We start from the raw sequence: 23,103 nt of genomic DNA, 5'->3' as shown, positions 1-23,103 counted from the left end.
AGGTCGCATGTGAAAACGAGCAAAGGGGATCGCGTCCGATGCAGCAGTCATAAGACCTAGAATTTCCATGCATAAGGCTACCGAAGGGAATGATTGTGACTGAAGGTTTCGACAAGCTGTAATCAATTTTAAACGTCTCTTGTCTGTTAAAGACAGAGTCATGGACACTGAATCCATCTGGAAACCCAGAAAGGTTACCTTTGTCTGAGGAATCAAAGAACTTTTTGGTAAATTGATCCTCCAACCATGATCTTGAAGAAACAACACAAGTCGATTCGTATGAGATTCTGCTAAATGTAAAGACTGAGCAAGTACCAAGATATCGTCCAAATAAGGAAATACCACAATACCCTGTTCTCTGATTACAGACAGCAGGGCACCGAGAACCTTTGTAAAAATTCTTGGAGCTGTAGCTAGGCCAAACGGCAGAGCCACAAACTGGTAATGCTTGTCTAGGAAAGAGAATCTCAGAAACTGAAAGTGATCTGGATGAATCGGAATATGAAGATATGCATCCTGTAAATCTATTGTGGACATATAATTCCCTTGCTGAACAAAAGGTAAGATAGTCCTTACAGTTACCATCTTGAACGTTGGTATCCTTACATAACGATTCAATATTTTTAGATCCAGAACTGGTCTGAAGGAATTCTCCTTCTTTGGTACAATGAAGAGATTTGAATAAAACCCCATCCCCTGTTCCGAAACTGGAACTGGCATAATTACTCCAGTCAACTCTAGATCTGAAACACATTTCAGAAATGCTTGAGCTTTTACTGGATTTACTGGGACACGGGAAAGAAAAAATCTCTTTGCAGGAGGTCTCAACTTGAAACAAATTCTGTACCCTTCTGAAACAATGCTCTGAATCCAAAGATTGTGAACAGAATTGACCCAAATTTCTTTGAAAAAACGTAACCTGCCCCCTACCAGCTGAGCTGGAATGAGGGCCGCACCTTCATGTGGACTTAGAAGCAGGCTTTGCCTTTCTAGCTGGCTTGGATTTATTCCAGACTGGAGATGGTCTCCAAACTGAAACTGCTCCTGAGGATGAAGGATCAGGCTTTTGTTCTTTGTTGAAACGAAAGGAACGAAAACGATTATTAGCCCTGTTTTTACCTTTTAGATTTTTTATCCTGTGGTAAAAAAGTTCCTTTCCCACCAGTAACAGTTGAAATAATGGAATCCAACTGAGAACCAAATAATTTGTTACCCTGGAAAGAAATGGAAAGTAAAGTTGATTTAGAAGCCATATCAGCATTCCAAGTTTTAAGCCATAAAGCTCTTCTAGCTAAAATAGCTAGAGACATAAACCTGACATCAACTCTGATAATATCAAAAATGGCATCACAGATAAAATTATTAGCATGTTGAAGAAGAATAATAATATCATGAGAATCACGATGTGTTACTTGTTGCGCTAAAGTTTCCAACCAAAAAGTTGAAGCTGCAGCAACATCAGCCAAAGATATAGCAGGTCTAAGAAGATTACCTGAACACAGATAAGCTTTTCTTAGAAAGGACTCCATTTTCCTATCTAGAGGATCCTTAAACGAAGTACCATCTGACGTAGGAATAGTAGTACGTTTAGCAAGGGTAGAAATAGCCCCATCAACTTTAGGGATCTTGTCCCAAAATTCTAATCTGTCAGGCGGCACAGGATATAATTGCTTAAAACGTTTAGAAGGAGTAAATGAATTACCCAAATTATCCCATTCTTTGGAAATTACTGCAGAAATAGCATCAGGGACAGGAAAAACTTCTGGAATAACTACAGGAGTTTTAAAAACCTTATTTAAACGTTTAGATTTAGTATCAAGAGGACCAGAATCCTCTATTTCTAAAGCAATTAGGACTTCTTTAAGTAAAGAACGAATAAATTCCATTTTAAATAAATATGAAGATTTATCAGCATCAACCTCTGAGACAGAATCCTCTGAACCAGAAGAATCATCAGAATCAGAATGATGATGTTCAGTTAAAAATTCATCTGTAGGGAGAGAAGTTTTAAAAGATTTTTTATGTTTACTAGAAGGAGAAATAACAGACAGAGCCTTCTTTATGGATTCAGAAACAAAATCTCTTATATTATCAGGAACATTCTGCACCTTAGATGTTGAAGGAACTGCAACAGGCAATGGTACTTTACTAAAGGAAATATTATCTGCTTTAACAAGTTTGTCATGACAATCAATACAAACAACAGCTGGAGGAATAGCTACCAAAAGTTTACAGCAGATACACTTAGCTTTGGTAGATTCAGCACTTGACAGCGATTTTCCTGTAGTATCTTCTGACTCAGATGCAACGTGAGACATCTTGCAATATGTAAGAGAAAAAACAACATATATATAAAGCAAAATTGATCAAATTCCTTAAATGACAGTTTCAGGAATGGGAAAAAATGCCAAAGAACAAGCTTCTAGCAACCAGAAGCAATAAAAAATGAGACTTAAATAATGTGGAGACAAGAGTGACGCCCATATTTTTTCGCGCCAAATAAGACGCCCACATTATTTGGCGCCTAAATGCTTTTTGGCGCCAAAAATGACGCCACATCCGGAACGCCGACATTTTTGGCGCAAAATAACGTCAAAAAGTGACGCAACTTCCGGCGACACGTATGACGCCGGAAACGGAAATAGAAATTTTTGCGCCAAAAAAGTCAGCGCCAAGAATGACGCAATAAAATGAAGCATTTTCAGCCCCCGCGAGCCTAACAGCCCACAGGGAAAAAATCAAATTTTAAGGTAAGAAAAATGTTAAATTAAAATGCATTATCCCAAATATGAAACTGACTGTCTGAAAAATAAGGAAAGTTGAACATTCTGAGTCAAGGCAAATAAATGTTTGAATACATATATTTAGAACTTTATAAACAAAGTGCCCAACCATAGCTAGGAGTGTCACAAAAAATAAGACTTACTTACCCCAGGACACTCATCTACATATAGTAGATAGCCAAACCAGTACTGAAACGAGAATCAGTAGAGGTAATGGTATATATAAGAGTATATCGTCGATCTGAAAAGGGAGGTAAGAGATGAATCTCTACGACCGATAACAGAGAACCTATGAAATAGACCCCTTAGAAGGAGATCACTGCATTCAAATAGGCAATACTCCTCACATCCCTCTGACATTCACTGCACGCTGAGAGGAAAACCGGGCCCCAACTTGCTGCGGAGCGCATATCAACGTAGAATCTAGCACAAACTTACTTCACCACCTCCATCGGAGGCAAAGTTTGTAAAACTGAATTGTGGGTGTGGTGAGGGGTGTATTTATAGGCATTTTGAGGTTTGGGAAACTTTGCCCCTCCTGGTAGGAATGTATATCCCATACGTCACTAGCTCATGGACTCTTGCTAATTACATGAAAGAAATAATGTTATATAATTCTGCACATAGTGCAGAATTATATAACATGATATTAGCGCAATCTTTATAAAACAAAATTTCCCCTTTGAATTTTAAAAAATACCTGCTGTTTTACAGACCGCTCTCTGTGATCTGCTGAGCCGGTCTGTTTTTTTCAAACAGCGCATCGGGCCAGCTGTATAGTCACAGCCCGGCCCGACCGCGTCATAGCACTAAGTGCAGCTCTGACAGAGCAGGAGCGAGCTGCACTTAGTGCTATGGCGCGGTCTGGCCGGGCTGTGACTATACAGCTGGCCCGATGCGCTGTTTGAAAAAAACAGACCGGCTCAGCAGATCACAGAGAGCGGTCTGTAAAACAGCAGGTATTTTTTAAAATTCAAAGGGGAAATTTTGTTTTATAAAGATTGCGCTAATATCATGTTATATAATTCTGCACTATGTGCAGAATTATATAACATTATTTTGAATGTTTATGGACACTTTAAGCCTGTATTTAGACCTATTGCTCCTCCCTGGAGTGTGAATTTAGTTCTTCAAGGGGTTCCGTTTGAACCCATGCATTCCATAGATATTAAATTGTTTTCTTGGAAAGTTCTGTTTTTGGTTGCTATTTCTTCTGCTCGAAGAGTTTCTGAGCTTTCAGCATTACAATGTGATTCGCCTTATCTTATATTTCATTCTGATAAGGTGGTTTTACGTACCAAACCTGGATTTCTTCCTAAGGTTGTTTCAAATAAGAACATTAATCAGGAAATTGTTGTTCCCTCCTTGTGTCCTAATCCTTCTTCCAAGAAGGAGCGTCTGTTACATAATCTGGACGTGGTCCGTGCCTTGAAGTTTTACCTACAGGCAACCAAGGATTTCCGTCAGTCATCTTCATTGTTTATTCTGGAAAGCGTAGGGGTCAGAAAGCTACGGCTACCTCTCTTTCTTTTTTGCTGAGAAGTATCATCCACCTAGCATATGAGACTGCTGGACAGCAGCCTCCTGAAAGAATTACGGCTCATTCTACTAGGGCGGTGGCTTCCACTTGGGCTTTTAAAAATGATGCTTCTGTTGAACAGATTTGTAAGGCTGCGACTTGGTCATCCCTTCATACTTTTTCCAAATTTTACAAATGTGATACTTTTGCTTCTTCTGAGGCTGTTTTTGGGAGAAAGGTTCTTCAAGCAGTGGTGTCTTCCGTTTAGGTTCCTGTCTTGTCCCTCCCTTTCATCCGTGTCCTATTGCTTTGGTATTGGTATCCCACAAGTAAGGATGAAAGCCGTGGACTCGTCATATCTTTGTAAAAGAAAAGTAAATTTATGCTTACCTGATAAATTAATTTATTTTACGATATGACGAGTCCACGGCCCACCCTGTTCTTTTTAAAGGGACACTCAATTAAAATCAAACTTTCATTATTCAGATAGAGCATGTCATTTTAAACAACTTTTCAATTTACTTCCATTAACTAAATGTGCACAGTCTTTTTATATTTAAACTTTTTCAGTCACCAGCTCCTACTGAGCATGTGCAAGAATAAGTGTGTATGCATTTGTGAATGGCTGATGGCTGTCACATGGTACGTGTATGCATTTGTGATTGACTGATGGCTGTCACATGGTACAGGGGGAGTGGAAAAAGACATAACTTTTAAAATTGTCAGAAAAAAATCTACTACTCATTTGAAGTTCAGACTAAGTGCTATTGCATTGTCATGTTATCTTGCATTTGTTGATTATGCAAATCTACTGTGTTGACTGGTCCTTTAAGACAGTTTTATTTTTTGTAAACTTCAGTCACCTCTGCACCTTTTTAGCCTTTCCTTTTCTCTTCCTAAACCTTCGGTCGAATGACTGGAGGGGAAGGGAGTTGCTATATACAGCTCTGTTGTGGTGCTCTTTGCCACTTCCTGTTAGCAGGAGGTTAATATCCCACAAGTAAGGATGAAATCCGTGGACTCGTCATATCGTAAATGAAATTAATTTATCAGGTAAGCATAAATTTACTTTTTTATATATAGGGATTATGGGTGGAATAGCATTGTTACACATGCCAAGTAACACATTAAACTGGTTTCTGATAAGAAAATGTGTATAATTTTTCTAAGAAAGTATGGAGTGGGTAACAGCGCTATGACGTAGAGGGGGGCGGGATCGTGGGTGGGGTAGCAGGGGGCGCGCACTGGCGCGGACGCGTGCACGGGGAGGGAGCAAGTGGGAACTGCTATATTACGGCAAATTTCTTGTGTACAGTGGGAAAGGGGGGGAAGGCAAGCTGTATTTTTTTTTTTATTATAAACAATCAAGCAGGGGGTGGGGGAAGCTACACTACAGAAAAATAAATAAAAAAAACAAACAAATTTTTTTGCAAACTGGGTACTGGCAGACTGCTGCCATTACCCAAGATGGCTCCCAATAAGGCAGAGGGGGAGGGTTAGAGAGCTGTTTGGGGGGTATCAGGGAGGTTGGGGGCTAAGGGGGATCCTACACAGCAGCATATGTAAATATGCTAATAAATAAATTCAAAGATACCTTTTTATTTTAGTACTGGCAGACTTTCTGCCAGTACTTAAGATGGCGTGTACAATTGTGGGGGAGGGAAGGGAGCTGTTTGGCAGGGATCAGGGGGTGTGATGTGTCAGGTGAGAGGCTGATCTCTACACTAAAGCTAAAATTAACCCTGCAAGCTCCCTACAAGCTACCTAATTCCTTCACTGCTGGGCAAAATACACGTGTGGTGCGCAGCTGCATTTAGCTGCCTTCTAATTACTAAAAAGCAACGCCAAAGCCATATATGTCTGCTATTTCTGAACAAAGGGGATCCTCATCCCAGAGAAGCATTTACAACCATTTGTGCCATAATTGCACAAGGTGTTTGTAAATAATTTCAGTGACAAACCTAAAATTGTGAAAAAATTTAAGTTTTTTTTTTAAAATTTGATCGCATTTGGCGGTGGAATGGTGGCATGAAATATACCAAAATGGGTCTAGATCAATACTTGGGGTTGTCTACTACACTACACTAAAGCTAAAATTTACCCTAGAAGCTCCCTACATGTTCCCTAATTAACCCCTTCACTGCTGGGCATAATACACGTGTGGTGCGCAGTGGCATTTAGCGGCCTTCTAATTGCCAAAGAGCAACGCCAATGCCATATATGTCTGCTGTTTCTGAACAAAGGGGATCCCAGAGAAGCATTTACAACCATTTATGCCATAATTGCACAAGTTGTTTGTAAATAATTTCAGTGAGAAACCTAAAGTTTGTGAAAAAGTGAACGATTTTTTTTTTTATTTGATCACATTTGGCAGTGAAAGGGTGGCATGAAATATACCAAAATGGGCCTAGATCTATACTTTGGGATGTCTTCTAAAAAAAATATATATACATGTCAAGAAATATTCAGGGATTCCTGAAAGCCATCAGTGTTCCAATGTAACTAGCGCTAATTTTGAAAAAAGAGGTTTTGAAATAGCAAAGTGCTACTTGTACTTATTGCGATATAACTTGCGATATAACTTGTGTAAACATTGGGTATTTCTAAACTCAGGACAAAATTTAGAAACTATGTAGCATGGGTGTTTTTGGTGGTTGTAGATGTGTAACAGATTTTGGGGGTCAAAGTTAGAAAAAGTGTGGGTTTTTTTTCCATTTTTTCCTCATATTTTATAAAAAAATTTTATAGTAAATTATAAGATATGATGGAAATAATGGTATCTTTAGAAAGTCCATTTAATGGTGAGAAAACGGTATATAATATGTGTGGGTACAGTATATGAGTAAGAGGAAAATTACAGCTAAACACAAACACCGCAGAAATGTAAAAATAGCCTTGGTCCCAAACTGACAGAAAATGGAAAAGTGCTGTGGTCATTAAGGGGTTAAAATGGTATGCTCTATCTGAATCATGAAAGAAAAAAATTGGGTTCAGTGTCCCTTTAAACTTTCAGGATTCAGATAGAGCATACAATTTTAAGCAAATTTCTAATTTACTCCTATTAATTTTTCTTTGTTCTCGATATCTTTTTTTGAAAAAGCAAGAATGTAAGCTTAGGAGCCAACAATCAGCAAGCGCTACCCAGGTGCTGAACCAAAAATGGTCTGGGTCCTAAGCTTACATTCTTGCTTTAAATGACTTAATAGTTGTGCAAAACATATCAAGAATTTCTAACAATTTCTCTGGTAGAGCCTATATTATTATTTGACTCTGCTGACATAGTTGTGTTATAATTAAATATTCATGCAGGCTGCTTCTGTTTCCCTTCAGAGGATGGATCCGTTCTTCTATCTGGTTTTGTCGGTGGGTGCCACGTTCCGTATCTTTGCCTTCCGGGCATCAAATGCCTTGACCTTCTTCCAACAGAAAATGTCATTATTCTGCAGTTTACTGACTGTGTCAAGTGTTGGGCAGTTAACACTCTGAGTCCCTTATTAATGCATGAAAAATCTGTGTGGAAAATGGATACCTGTGCTGGACACAATGTAGGTAATATCTTAATTCATAATGTTTTATTTTTTTATTACCAGGCGAATGTAATGGAGTCTGATGCACCCACATTAGAATATATTTATTTTGTTTATTGATATACTAGCATTTATTTAGCATGCATCGGTATATTTCAATGTACAGTTAACCCAATGAATGCAGCATAGCAAAACACAAATTTGTACACTGATAAATGGGGAATTTGGAGTCATGATTATATGAGAGCTACCAGTGGTGGTGTTATAGATAACAATTGAGTGGACCGTTTGCTAGGTGTTATTTGGATCCTAGCAGATAATAATTAGGCAAGCCTGGATAATTGATCATATTCAGAGTTTAATGGGACGCTGAAGAAAACTTTGTTTAATCTATTTATCTATCTAATTATTACTTTTAAAAGCTATTCTCTTGTCATACTTGCAGAGGTCTGTTAGCAAATCTATCCTCACTATCACTTTTAAGAGGCGTTGGTATTAATTTGAAAGAACAGATGCATTTAAATATGTACAGATATGGTAGAAGAGATTACCTCTTAATAGGAACACACAGGAGAAGATATATGTTGATAAGGTTATTTCCTCTCATCATTAGCGTTCCCTTTGGTAGCCAATGGACACATCATCCCTCAAGCTCCATTCTTCAGGCAATTACCAACTAAATGCAGTGCCCACAAGTTGGTGTTAGGAAATGAACATGTTGTGCTAATCACCACTGAAGGGACTTTACTTACATGGGGAGCTGGCAGGTACAGTATAATGGTAAGACTGATAGAACGTAGATCATGATTTTAACTCAGCCCTTTAATCCACTTCTCGAAATCTCATATTATGTTGTTATATTAATAAACTGCTATTTAATGTCCCTCTTCTGTGCATCTTAAAGACATTGTTGTTGTTTATACAAGATACTTTTCACAATTATTATTTCTGTGGCGAGTCAATATATTTGCTGGTTCTTTCTTCGTTTCACTGCCAAGACCATTTTGGAATTAACATTTGCCACTTCAGCCCTGTTACATTGCCAGTATTAACAAAGGTGCACATTCTTATGTTCTAGACTACTGCTTAAAGGGATATGAAACCCAATTTTTTTCTTCCATGATTCAGATAGAGCTTGTGATTTTAAACAACTTTTCAATTGACTTCTATTATCTAATTTGCTTTGTTTTCTTAATATCCTTTGTTGAAGAAGCAGCAATGCATTACTGGGAGCTAGTTAAATTGGGTGAGCCAATAACATGAGGCATATAAGTGCAGCCACCAATCAGCAGCTCCTGAGCCTACCTAGGTATCATTTTCAACAATGATACCTATTGTGCTAAGTCTCGAGATGAAGCTAATTCAATAATTTAAGTAAATTGGAAAGTTGTTTAAAAAACATAATTTATGCTTACCTGATAAATTTATTTCTCTTGCAGTGTATCCAGTCCACGGATCATCCATTACTTATGGAATATATTCTCCTTCCCAACAGGAAGCTGCAAGAGTCCACCCACAGCAAAGCTGCTATATAGCTCCTCCCCTAACTGCCATATTCAGTCATTCGACCGAAAACATGCAGAGAAAGGAAAAACCATAGGGTGCAGTGGTGACTGTAGTTCAAATGAAAAAATTACCTGCCTTAAAGTGACAGGGCGGGCCGTGGACTGGATACACTACAAGAGAAATAAATTTATCAGGTAAGCATAAATTATGTTTTCTCTTGTTAAGTGTATCCAGTCCACGGATCATCCATTACTTATGGAATACCAATACCAAAGCTAAAGTACACGGATGATGGGAGGGACAAGGCAGGTACTTAAACGGAAGTTACCACTGCCTGTAAAAAAACCCTTTCTCCCAAAAATAGCCTCCGAAGAAGCAAGGTATCAAATTTGTTAAATTTGAAAAGTATGAAGCGCAGACCAAGACTCCGTCTTGTAAATCTGTTCAACAGAAGCCACATTTAAAAAAGGCCCAAGTGAAAACCACAGCTCTAGTAGAATGAGCTGTAATCCCTTCAGGAGGCTGCTGTCCAGCAGTCTCATAAGCTAAATGAATTATGCTTTTTAACCAAAAAGACAGAGAGGCTGCTGAAGTCTTTTGACCTCTCCTCTGTCCAGAATAGACAACAAACAAGGTGAACGTTTGATGAAAACTGTAGTAGCTTGTAAGTAAAACTTTAAAGCACAAACCACGTCCAATATTGTGTAATAGACGTTCCTTCTTTGAGGAAGGATTAGGATACAAGCATGGAACAACTATCTCTTGAGTGATGTACTTGTTAGATACCACCTTAGGAAAAAACCCAGGTTGGTACGCAGGACTACCTTATCCGTACGAAGGACCAGATAAGGAGAATCACATTGTAACACAGATAACTTGGAGACTCTACGAGTCGAGGAATTAGCTACCCAAAAGGAACTTTCCAAGATAAAGATTGATATCTATGGAACAAAAAAGGTTCAAACGGAACTTCTTGAAGAACCTTAAGAATCAGGTTTAAGCTCCATGGCGGAGCAACAGTTTTAAACACAGGCTTGGATCTAACCAAAGCCTGACCAAATGCCTGAACGTCTAGAATACCTGCCAGACGCTTGTGCAAAAAAATAGACAGAGTAAAAATCTGTCCCCTTTTAAGGAATTAGCTGACAACCCTTTTCTCAAAAACATCTTGGAGAAAAGATAATATCCTGGGAATCCAGACTTTACTCCATGAGTAACCCTTGGATTCATAACAATCAGATATTTACACCATATCTATGTTCAATTTTCCTAGAGACAGGCTTTCATGTCTGTATTAAGGTATCAATGACTGACTCGGAGAAGCCATGCTTTGATAACATCAAGCGTTCAGTCTCCAGGCAGTCCATCTCAGATTGATTCTATTTAGATGGTTGAAAGGACCCTGAGGTAGAGAGACCTGTCTCAGAAGCAGAGACCGTGATGGAAAGGATGACATGTCCACCAGATCTGCATACCAGGTCCTGCGTGGCTACGCAGGCGCTGTCAAAAACACCAAAGCCCTCTCCTGCTTGGTCTTGACCTCCGGAGGAAATCCCACTCCCCCGGAAGAAAAGTCTGACGACTTAGAAAATCCACCTCCCAGTTCTCAACACCTGGGATATGGATAGCTGATAGACAAGAGTGAGTCTCTGTCCAGTGAATTATTGTAAGACTTCTAACATCGCTAGGGAACTTCTGTTCCCCCTTGATGGCTGATGTAAGCCACAGTCGTGTATATTGTCCGACTGAGTATGATGTACCTCAGAGTTGCTAACTGAGGCCAAGTCTGAAGAGCATGGAATATCACTCCCAGTTCCAGAATATTTATTAGAAGGAGGGTCTCCTCCTAAGTCCACTATCCCTGAGCCTTCAGGGAGTTCCAGACTGCATCCCAACCTAAAAGGCTGGCATCTATTGTAACAATTGTCCCATCTGACCTGCGGAAGGTCATACCCTTGGACAGATGGACCCGACATAGTCACCAGAGAAGAGAATCTCTGGTCTCTTGGTCCAGGTTTAACAGGGGGACAAATCTGTGTAATCCCCGTTCCTCTGACTGAGCATGCATAGTTGCAGCGGTCTGAAATGTAGACGTGCAAACGGTACTATGTCCCTTGCCGCTACCATTAAGCCGATTTCATTCATGTACTGAGCCACCGAAGGGCGCGGATGGGATGAAAAAAACACGGCAGAAATTTAGAAACTTTGACAACCTGGACTCCGTCAGGTAAATTTTCATTTCTACAGAATCTATCAGAGTCCCTAGGAGGGAAACCCTTGAGATTGGGGATAGAGAACTCTTTCCTTGTTCACTTTCCACCCATGTGATCTCAGAAATGCCAGTACTACGTCCGTATGAGACTGGGCAATTTGGATGTTTGACGCCTGTATCAGGATGTCGTCTAAATAAGGGGCCACTTCTATGCCCCGCGGTCTAAGGACCGCCAAAGCGACCCCAGAACCTCCATAAAGATTCTTGGGGCTGTAGATATCCCAAAGGAAAGAGCTACAAACTGGTAATGCCTGTCTAGAAAGGCAAACCTGAAAAACGATGGTGATCTTTATGCATCACAATGTGAGGATAAGCATCCTTCAAATCCATTGTAGTCCTCTATTGACTCTCCTGGATCATAGTTAAGATGGTACGAATAGTTTCCATCTTAAATGACGGAATTCTGAGGAATTTGTTTAAGATCTTTAGATCCAAAATAGGTCTGAAGGTTCCCTCTCCTTGGGAACCACAAACAGATTTGAGTAAAAACTCTGTCCCTGTTCCTCTCTTGGAACTGGATGGATCTCGTACACAATGTAAGAATGCCTCCTTCTTTATCTGGTTTGCAGATAATTGTGAAAGGCGAAATCTCCCCTTTTTTTGGGGGGGGGTCTTTGAAATCCAGAAGATATCTCTGGGATATAAATTCCAATGCCTAGGGATCCTGGGCATCTCTTGCCCACGCCTGGGCAAAGAATGAAAGTCTGCCCCCTATAGGATCCGTTACCGGATAGGGGTCCGTTCCTTCATGCTGCCTTAGAGGCAGCAGCAGGCTCCTTGGCCTGCTTATCTTTGTTCCAGGTCCGATTGTCTCCAGACCGCCTTGGACTGAGCAAAAATTCCCTCTTGTTTTGCCTTAGAGGAAGAGGATGCCACACCTGCCCTGAAGTTTTTAAAAGGTGCGAAAATTAGACTTTTTTTTTTTTTTTTTGCCCTTGATTTAGACCTATCCTGAGGAAGGGCATGACCTTTTCCTCCAGTGATATAAGCAATAATCTCCTTCAAACCAGGCCCGATTAGGGTCTGCCCCTTAAAGGGAAGTTAAGTAGCTTATTTATTAAAGTCACGACAGCTGACCATGATATAAGCCATAGCGTTCTGCGCGCCAGTATAGTAAAAAAACAGAATTCTTAGCCGTTAGTCTAGTCAAATGAACAAGGCATCAGAAAGTAATATTTTCTGAGATATTACCAGTGCCGTGTGTTAACTCAGTAAGGCAGAAGGAGCTAAGGTCTGTTAATTCATGGCTAAAAACATGGTGTAAAAATGAGGGGTTTGACTTTTTAGAACACTGGGCTGATTTTTCACTAGGGTACAAATTGTACAGTAAGGATGGATTGCACCTGAATGACATGGGTGCAGGTGTGTTGGGGGAAAGGATGGTAGCACGTTTAGAGAACCTTTTAAACTAGGCAAAGGGGGGGAGGGTCAATTAGAACAAAATAGAACAGAGAGATCAGTGTCTGAATATGTCACTCCCTTAATATCTCAAGGAAGGGATGACTTAAGAAATGTCACATTAGAAAGTATAGAGGAAAGTACACCAAGTAGCAGCAGAAAGCACATGAAAATTAAATGTATGACAACAAATGCAAGAAGCATGACAGGTAAAATGGGGGAGCTGACGCTCTTAGTTGCAGAAGAGGACTATGATGTTATCAGTATAACTGAAACTTGGTGGGATGATTCACATGACTGGGCAGTTAACTTAGAGGGGTATACATTATTTAGGAGGGACAGGAATAATAAAAGGGGTGGAGGAATCTGCATGTATATTAAACCTGACCTTAAACCTACAATACGGGAAGATATTTATGATACAAGTGACAATGTAGAGACCCTGTGGGTTGAAATAAAGAGTGGGGGGAAAAATCCTAAAAAAATATTACTAGGAACATGCTACAAGCCTCCCAACATTAGTGACCCGGAGGAAACTCAACTACTTATCCAAATAGGTAAGGCTGCTAATAACAGTGCTGTAATTATGGGAGATTTTAACTACCCTGATATAAACTGGGCCAATGAAACTAGTTATTCAGCTAAGGGGGATAGATTTTTAAATGTTCTCAGGGATAACTTCTTGTCACAATTAATAGAGGAGCCAACTAGGAGTAAAGCTATATTGGATTTAGTGCTATCAAACAATACAGATATAATATCAAACATAGAAGTTAAAGAACATTTGGGTAACAGTGATCATAACATGGTCACATTTGAAATCTCTTTTCATATGCAGTGTTTTAAAGGCTTAACTAAGACTTTTAATTTCAAGAAAGCAAAATTCAACGATTTAAGGAAATCATTAAATAATATAAATTGGGACAATGTATTTTCTAATAAAAATACAGAGGATAAATGGATAATATTTAAAAATTTGTTAAATAAATATACATATCAATACATACCATATGGTTATAAAAATAAAAATAAAAAAAACTAAGCCGTTATGGCTAAATAAAAATGTGTTGAAAGAAATTAGGAAAAAACGTAGGGCATTTAAATTATTAAAAGAAAATAGTACAGACTCAGCATACAATATTTATAAGGAATGTAACAAAGCATGCAAAAAAGCAATCAAATTAGCCAAAATTGAAAATGAAAAATTAATTGCCAAGGATTCTAAGTCTAACCCTAAAAGGTTCTTTAAGTACATAAATAGCAAAAAATCTAAGAAGGATAATATAGGTACATTAAAATGTGTGGAGGGTAGCATGATAAATAATGACAGGGAGAAGGCTGAGGTACTAAACCAGTTTTTTTTCTTCAGTATACACAAGAGAGGAACCATTGAATGATACTTTGGAACAGAATAGAACATGCCAGTCCATACCACTAACTGGGTTTTGTTTAGAGGATATCAGGAAAAAACTAAAAAATATTAAGGTAAATAAAACTCCAGGCCCAGATGGAATACACCCAAGGGTGTTAAGGGAACTTAGCACTGTTATAGACAAACCTCTACTCTTAATTTTTCAAGACTCATTATCCTCAGGCATGGTACCCCAGGATTGGCGTAAAGCTGATGTGGTGCCACTCTTCAAAAAGGGAAGCAGGGATGATCCAGGAAGCTATAGACCAGTTAGTCTGACATCAATAGTGGGGAAGATATTTGAAGGGATTATAAGGGATTATATTGATGAGCATATTCGTGTAAACAAGATTATGAGTTCTAATCAGCATGGCTTTAGGAGAAATAGATCATGTCAAACTAATCTAATTAGATTCTACGAGGAAGTAAGTAAAAATATAGATAAAGGGGAATCAGTTGATGTGATATACTTAGATTTTGCAAAGGCATTTGATACAGTGCCACATGAGAGATTAATGCACAAAATTAAGGGACTGGGAATAGCAGAAAATGTTAGCTCATGGATAAATAACTGGATAAAAGATAGGGAGCAACGAGTAGCAGTAAATGGATCATACTCAGATTGGACAAAAGTAATCAGTGGCGTCCCCCAGGGATCAGTACTGCGCCCTGTTCTTTTTAATATTTTTATAAATGACTTGGAGCAAGGATTAAATAGCGACATCTCTATTTTTGCAGATGATACTAAGTTAAGTAAGGTCATTAGGTCAGAGCAGGATGAACTCTCTTTGCAAAGGGATTTGCTAAAATTAGAACTATGGGCAAGTGAATGGAAAATGAGATTTAATACGGAAAAATGTAAGGTTCTACATTTTGGAAGTAAAAATAAGCAGGCTATGTATTTTTTAAATGGGACAAGACTTAGCCAAACACAGGAGGAAAGGGATTTGGGAGTAGTAATAGATAACAAGCTAAAGATGAGTGCACAATGCAGGGCAGCGGCTTCAAAGGCTAATAAGATACTAGCATGTATTAAAAGAGGCATTGATTCAAGGGAGGAAAGCATAATTCTGTCATTATATAAAGCCCTGGTAAGACCTCACCTTGAGTTTGGAGTGCAGTTCTGGGGACCGATTGCTAAAAAAGATATTGCAGAACTAGAAAAAGTTCAGAGAAGGGCCACAAAGCTAATAAGGGGATTGGAGAAATTAACCTATGAGGAGAGGCTAGCCAAACTGGGTCTGTTCTCTTTAGAAAAAAGGCGCTTGAGAGGTGACATGATTACTTTATATAAATATATTCAAGGCCCATATACAGAGATGGCAGAAGCTCTTTTTATTCCAAGAAAATTGGTTCTGACAAGAGGTCATAATTTAAGGTTGGAGGAAAGGAGATTTAATCTCCTGCAACGGAAACGTTTTTTCACTGTAAGAGCAATAAAATTGTGGAACTCATTACCAAAGGAGGTAGTGAATGCCAATACCATAGATACATTTAAAAATAGTCTGGATAAATTTCTGTATATAAACAAAATTCATGGATATGATTGCTAGTATTAAATGGGTCACATTTTAATGGGGTTATTTAAGCTTAACTGGAGCTTTTTGTAAGTATTTTAGATTTGTATAGGTTGAACTCGATGGACTTCAGTCTTTTTTCAACCTTATCTACTATGTTACTATGTTACTATGTAAAACAAAGGAATTGGCTAGCATAAGCTTGTCAAATATATTCATCCAATGGAGTCGCTTAACTGTAAAGCCTCATCAAGAGACTCAACCCAGAACGCCGCAGCAGCAGTGACAGAAGCAATGTATGCAAGGGGCTGCAGGATAAAACCCTGTTGAATAAACATTTTTTATCCATTGGATCTAAAAAGCACAACTGTCCTCGTCAGAGGTAGTGGTACGCTTAGCTAGAGTAGAAACTCTTCTCTCCACCTTAGGAACTGTCTGCCAGAAGTCCCGTGTGGTGGTAACTATTAGAAAACATTCTTCTAAAAAATAGGAGGGGAAGAGAACGGCACACCTGGTCTATCCCATTCCTTATTAAAAATTTTTTAGTAAACCTCTTTAGGTATTGGAAAAACATCAGTACACACCGGCACTGCATATTATTTATCCAGTCTACACAATTTCTCTGGCCCTGCGATTGTACACATTCATTCAGAGCAGCCAAAGCCTCCCTGAGCAACAAGTGGAGGTTCTCAAGCATAAATTTTAAATGTAGAAATATCAGAATCAGGTTAAATCATCTTCCCTGAGTCAAAAAAAAATCACCCACAGACTAAGCATATTGTGAGGTAGTATCATACATGGTTCTTAAAGCGTCTGTATGCTCTGTATCTACCCCCAGAGCTAACTGCTTTCCTTTAATTTCAGGTAGTCTGACTAATACTGCTGCCAGAATATTATTCACCACCTTTGCCATGTCTTGTAAAATAAACGCTATGGGCGCCCTTGATGTACTTGGCGCCATTTGAGCGTGAGTCCCTGAAGCGGGAGTCGAAGGGTCTGACACGTGGGGAGAGTTAGTCGGCATAACTTTCCCCTCGACAGAATCCCCTGGTAAAAGAAACGCTATGGGTGCCCTTGATGTACTTGGCACCATTTGAGCGTGAGTCCCTAAAGCGGGAGTCAAAAGGTCTGACACGTGGGGAGAGTTAGTCGGCATAACTACCCCCACGACAGAATCCTCTGGTGATAATGTTTTTAAAGACAAAAAATGATCTTTATTGTTTAACATGAAATCAGTACATCTGGTACACATTCTAAGATGGGGTTCCACCATGGCTTTAAAACATAATGAACACAGAGCTTCCTCTATGTCAGACATGTTAGAACAGACTAATAATGAGACTAGTAAGCTTGGAAAACACTTTAAATCAAGTTAACAAGCAAATATATAAAACGTCACTGTGCCTTTAAGAGAAACAAATTTTGTCAAAATTTGAAAAACAGTGAAAAAAAGGCAGTAAAACAAACGAAATTTTTACAGTACATGTAATAAGGTAACAGAGCATTGCACCCACTTGCAAATGGTTGATTAACCCCTTAATGCAAAAAACAGATAAAAAAAAAAAAAAAAAAATGACAGACGTTTTTAAAAACAGACACAACAAACTGCCACAGCCAACAGTGGGAAGCTTCAGTTAACTGTTTCTATGCAAAATTTAAGCCAGCCATGTGGAAAAAACTTAGGCCCCAATAAGTTTTATCACCAAACATATGTTAAAAAACGATTAAACATGCCAGCAAACGTTTTAAAACACATTTTTACAAGAGTATGTATCTCTATCGCTGCATTTAAGGCTTTACTTACATTACTTCGGTATCAGCAGTATTTTCTTAGTCAATTCCATTCCAAGAAAAATATTTTACTGCACATACCTTATCTGCAGGAAAACCTGCACGCCATTCCCCCTCTGAAGTACCTCACTCCTCAGAATGTGTGAGAACAGCAAATGGATCTTAGTTACGTCTGCTAAGATCATAGAAAAACGCAGGCAGATTCTTCTTCCAAATACTGCCTGAGATAAACAGCACACTCCGGTGCCATTTAAAAATAACAAACTTTTGATTGAAGAATAAACTAAGTAGAAAGCACCACAGACTCTCACGACCTCCTATCTATGTTGAGGCTTGCAAGAGAATGACTGAATATGGCAGTTAGGGGAGGAGCTATATAGCAGCTTTGCTGTGGGTGGACTCTTGCAGCTTCCTGTTGGGAAGGAGAATATATTCCATAAGTAATGGATGATCCGTGGACTGGATACACTTAACAAGAGAAATAAAAATTAGGTTTCATGTCACTTTTAGTTTAAGGTGTTAAATGCACACTTTTTTTTTTTTTTCTTTTTTTTTTTTTTTTTTTTTTTTTAAAAATATCTAAATATGGTGATCACTCTACCTCAGCTATTTTAGGACTTTTATTTTTACCACTGTGCTTTCTCATGACACTATTATACATTATGGACAATTACAATAGAACTGTGTATGTGGACTTGCAAAAGTATTAGTTTGGTGGAAAACGTTTTGTAATTTTACTTTAAGACATGGGCAGCTTGGGCATGGAGATTTGGAAGATGTGCAAGATCCTCGAATTGTAGACGCTTTGCATGGTGTGGTGATGGTTGATGCAGCAGCAGGAGGCTGGCATTCAGTTGGTCTGAGTGGTAAGTGTTGAGACAAATCAGACATTCTACACTACAGCTTGATATGATCTTATATGCTCAAAGGGACACTAAACCCAATTTTATTTCTTTCATGATTCAGATAGAGCATGCAATTTTAAGCAACTTTCTAATTTACTCCTACTATAATTTTTTCCTTGTTCTCTTGCTATCTTTATTTACAAAACAGGAATTTAAAGCTTAGGAGCCAGCCCATTCTAGGTTCAGCACCCTGGATAGCGCTTGCTTATTGGTGGCTACATTTCGCAAACCAATAAGCAAGCATAACCCAGGTTCTTAACCAAAAATGGTCCGGCTCTTAACCTTTACATTCCTGCTTTTTAAATAAAGATTGCAAGAGAACGAAGAAAAAATTGAATGCTCTATCTGAATCATTAAAGAAAGAATTTGGGTTTAGTGTCATTTAAGTCTCCAGCATTTGACCATAACTGTCTTGATGTAGTTATACAATCTTTAAGCGTACTCTTATTATCCTTTCTGCTGTCAGTAGATTTGAGTATTTTTAATAATTTGTTTTTCTTTCAACATTTACCATTCATGGCTACTTTAATAAAAATGGTTTTGAGCATGAGTGCTGCTACAAGGTATCAGGTTTCCTCTTTTCCTTTATTGCAGTTAGCTTGACCTAAGTACTGGTACAAAAAGGTACCTTATGCCAACCAAACAAAACTCTTGAAGTAAATTAGTTTAATTTATATTTAGGAATGGTGGTATTGTTTACATTTAGTCAGTCTTACAAAATGACTTCTGATAATACAGAATATAAATATTAATGTCTAGAAGATACATAGTACTAAAGCTGGTTCCTCTTACATTTTACAGAAGGTGGTGATATTTACTGTTGGGGCTGGAATGAATCTGGGCAGCTTGGACTTCCTTCGAAAGCACTAGCACAAGAAAGTAAGTATTTGCTAGCCAGTTCAATAACCAAAAACAACATACCGGTAATTTCTTACACATCTGCTGCAGATTGTTTTGTAGCCCCAGACTGGCGTATTATCAGAAATCTCCAGCCCTATATTAATATGAAAAGATCTGTACACCTTTTATTGAGCCTACAGCTTTTCTTGATTTAAAAGGCTGAATCAAATCAAATAATGTAAATACTTTTTTTTTTAAATTTTCATAAAATCTTGTCCCCCAGCTTCCCCAAGCACATCCTTTAGAATGTAAGGTCACAAGTCCACCTGTCCTGTTGACCTTTTTATGTAAATATGGTTTACAGTTTATAGTGACTCAAAGACAGGGCTCTCTACCCTTATGAATTATGTAAATATCTTCCACTACTATATACTTAATGGTACTGCGCTGTGTAATGTGTTGGTGCTTTATAAATAGATGATGATGATAATAACAAACCAACACAAAAACAATTAGATCCTCATAAAAAAACAAAAGCAAACTTGTTTGCATATACATTACATTGTAATAGTTTTCAGATTCCAAAAATAAAGGTACCTTCTTACTAACCTAAAGCAAGTGAATTTGTTCAGCCCTGTCTATGGGAGGTTATTGTTGAAATATCTGCAGCTGGACAGGTATATTAGATATTTTGTGGGACATTGCATATATTGTGGAACACCATGAGGACCATCGTAAAAAAAAAAAAAATGTGGAGAAAAGATAACACCACCAGGAATAGCAAAGACCAGTACTCTACAACTAATAATCAGGAAATTAAAAGCCAACAGCAACTTTTAAGTGGATGCATAATATTTTTTTACATACTTACTACAGTAATTTTATGCATTCTAGACAATTTGTAGTTGGGGAACAAAACCAAATCTATTTTTCACCAAAATAACATTCAGATCTGTATTTAGGGCCTAATTGCAGACCAATGCCTGTTTATGATATTTCAAATGTATTTCTTATAAAATTATTTATAATGTTGGGGAAGAATGTAACCTTTTCCCTACCAGGAATATTAGAGACAAACCTGCCCAAAGTACCGGAGAATTTTTAATGTTTAAACAGAAATAGAGCCTTTGTTTTTTTTTTATTTACCAATGAAAACTATATCTATATATTTAAAGTAGACAACCCAAGGTATTGTGCTAAGCCTATTTTGGTATAGTTGATGTCACTATTTGGCCGCCAAATATAATCATATTAAAAAATCGTTAACATTTTCGCAAAATTTGGGTTTCTCACTAAAATTATTAACTACTGCAGTCATAAGACAAATGAATGTAAAGATTCTCTGGGATGCCCTTTGTTCCAAAATAGCATACATGCATGGCTTTGCCATCAGTTTTTGGCAGTAAGAAGGCCGCTAATTGCAGCTGCGCACCACACTTCTGAATTTCCCGGTAGTGAAGGGGTTAATCAGTTAGCTTGTAAGGTAACTATTTGCTCTAGTGTAGGGATTAGTACCTTCCCTACCTGGTTTTATATGGTGAAACACAACAAAATGGTTTGTTTTATAGCTGTCGCAAAACATTGTTTATTTATCTTTTTGACCAGAAGCAAATACAGAAGAAGCACCTACAGGGGCAGATCCTGCGGAAGCCAGTGAATTTATTACAATTCAGGCCTTTCCAGCTTTAATTGATCTGCCTCATGAATCAGAGGTTATCAAGATCAGTTGTGGATCACGGCATACAGCTGCCGTAACTGGTTAGTACAAATCTACACCTTTTGCAAGTACTATTGAATAAAAGTGACAAATAGGTTTTCTTTCCTAAGATATGGTGAGTCCACGACATCATCAATTACTGTTGGGCATATCGCTCCTGGCCAGCAGGAGGAGGCAATTAGCACCACAGCCAAGCTGTTAAGTATCGCTACCCTTCCTGCAAACCCCAGTCATTCTCTTTGCCTTCAGTGCAAGGAGGAGGTGAAGTTTTGGTGTCTGAAGAAGATTGGATTTGTTTCACTTCAATCAAGATTTTATTATTTTGAAAGCCAGAGTAGGTTTACTCTGACCTTTCCTCTCAAGATTGGGTCTAGCCGTACTCCACGTTAGTCTCTTCAGTAGGGCAGTGGTGGCTTTAAAGCAGTTAGGAACTTGTAAGGTGGGCCTTGCTGTGTTTTCCGAACATATTTGCTGCCCTAGTATAGAAAGCCAGAGTAGGTTTACTCTGATCTTTCTGTTTTTCCACAGGCCTCTGTAAGCAATTGGCATCCTTCCACGCTGTGTGAGCTGTCCTCCTGCCAGACAGCTAGAGATGCAGGTAAGTGCCTTTTGTCCTTTGGGGGCCTGAAGGAGGCTGGCACTTAAGAGGTTAACCTGGTTCATGATGCATCACTTTGGGGACTAGTATCCTAGGTTTAGGACCGTGTTAAGGCAGTAGCAAGCACTAGGATAAGCATGTGAAATTGAGACATGGGGTTAAACTTCCTTTATCGATAGGAAGAGTTAACCCCATTTTGTTGGCCAATATTTAAACTTATTTTTCCAGTTTGTGTTTCAAAGGTAGAAACTAGTTTATTGCACTACTATACTTGTCATGTATATTGCAACTCTGGGATCTTTAACCGCTGCGCAACTAGCGAACAGGAAGCGGCTCCATATTCTTGTCCTTCCGGTCTGAAGCGCGGGGTTCATAGAACCAGTCGCAGTTTTTCAGACCGGTCACATGAGCGCATCAGTCCGTTCTGTGTATGTTCCAGATCTGTTGCGAGCAGTTTACTTTGAGACACGGAGGGACGGTTAGAGACGTTCCACCTATCGTTTTGTGTTGGGCAGGTAGGCACCTCAGTCTGAAGGCTGAGGTGTAGGGGCGCTAACATGTTCTATAAAATAATATAGCAAAACTTTTGCATTTTTATTCTTGCCTAATTGTTTTTGCCAGATTTAAGTGTTAGAAAAAACAGTGGATAACTTTACTGACTGGGAACTAAGAGTGAAGCCCAGTCATGAGTGTATTTATAAAATGAGTAGGAAACCTGACACCAGGTATTACTTTATAAATTTAGCGTTTCTCACTTGGGGGACACTGGTGAGCATGAAGGGTTTATTTTAAAGGGACAGTTACTTAAAGAATGTTTTTATATGTAATTTTCATTAAATTTCTTTTACTTTCCTTCATCATGGAGCAGGATGCTGTGCCCTTGACCAAATAGTATGCCCTTGCCTTTTTTGTTCCCCTTGCAAGTTGAGAACTTTAAAAAAATAAAGACAAGCTGTTTTTTACTGAGCCAACAGTCTCTCAGGATGATGCTGTTCAGTCAATGCCACAGTCTTCTCCTCAGACGTCCCAAGCCTTAATGGCGTTGCATGCAGTGTCCTGCGGTTCCTCTTAATCTCCTGGAGGAGTTTATTTGCAAGCAGAAGTTGCTGCCCAGGTATCCTCTGTGGTATCTACGGCTTTAACTGCCATCCCCTTCTACAGGGTAAACGCAAGAGGGAAATTAGAGATTCAGATAGTAGGGTGTCTCCTCTAGTTTTGGCTACCTAAGTACTTTTTCTCGTACGTCTGATGAGGAAGATACGCCAGTAGCCTCTGAGGGTGAATCTCAGATTCGGACAGTATAATTACTTTCATCTGCT

The 23,103-nt window shown here is 38.7% G+C and overlaps 1 protein-coding gene across 1 annotated transcript in view; it reads left to right on the top strand.

Annotated features, from left to right (window-relative positions):
• Nucleotides 1–23,103, top strand: part of RCCD1 (RCC1 domain containing 1) — a 53,626-nt gene that overhangs the window by 8,996 nt on the left and 21,527 nt on the right. The window contains exons 2-6 of the mRNA XM_053717711.1: nt 7,633–7,851; nt 8,443–8,596; nt 18,469–18,590; nt 19,431–19,508; nt 21,075–21,227. Coding sequence (XP_053573686.1) covers nt 7,633–7,851; nt 8,443–8,596; nt 18,469–18,590; nt 19,431–19,508; nt 21,075–21,227 — 726 coding nt within the window. The remainder of the gene's footprint in view (nt 1–7,632; nt 7,852–8,442; nt 8,597–18,468; nt 18,591–19,430; nt 19,509–21,074; nt 21,228–23,103) is intronic.

The sequence above is a fragment of the Bombina bombina genome, chromosome 6 (assembly GCF_027579735.1).
Source record: "Bombina bombina isolate aBomBom1 chromosome 6, aBomBom1.pri, whole genome shotgun sequence".
NCBI classification, from domain to species: domain Eukaryota; kingdom Metazoa; phylum Chordata; class Amphibia; order Anura; family Bombinatoridae; genus Bombina; species Bombina bombina.
This window is presented reverse-complemented; position numbering and strand designations above follow the sequence as displayed.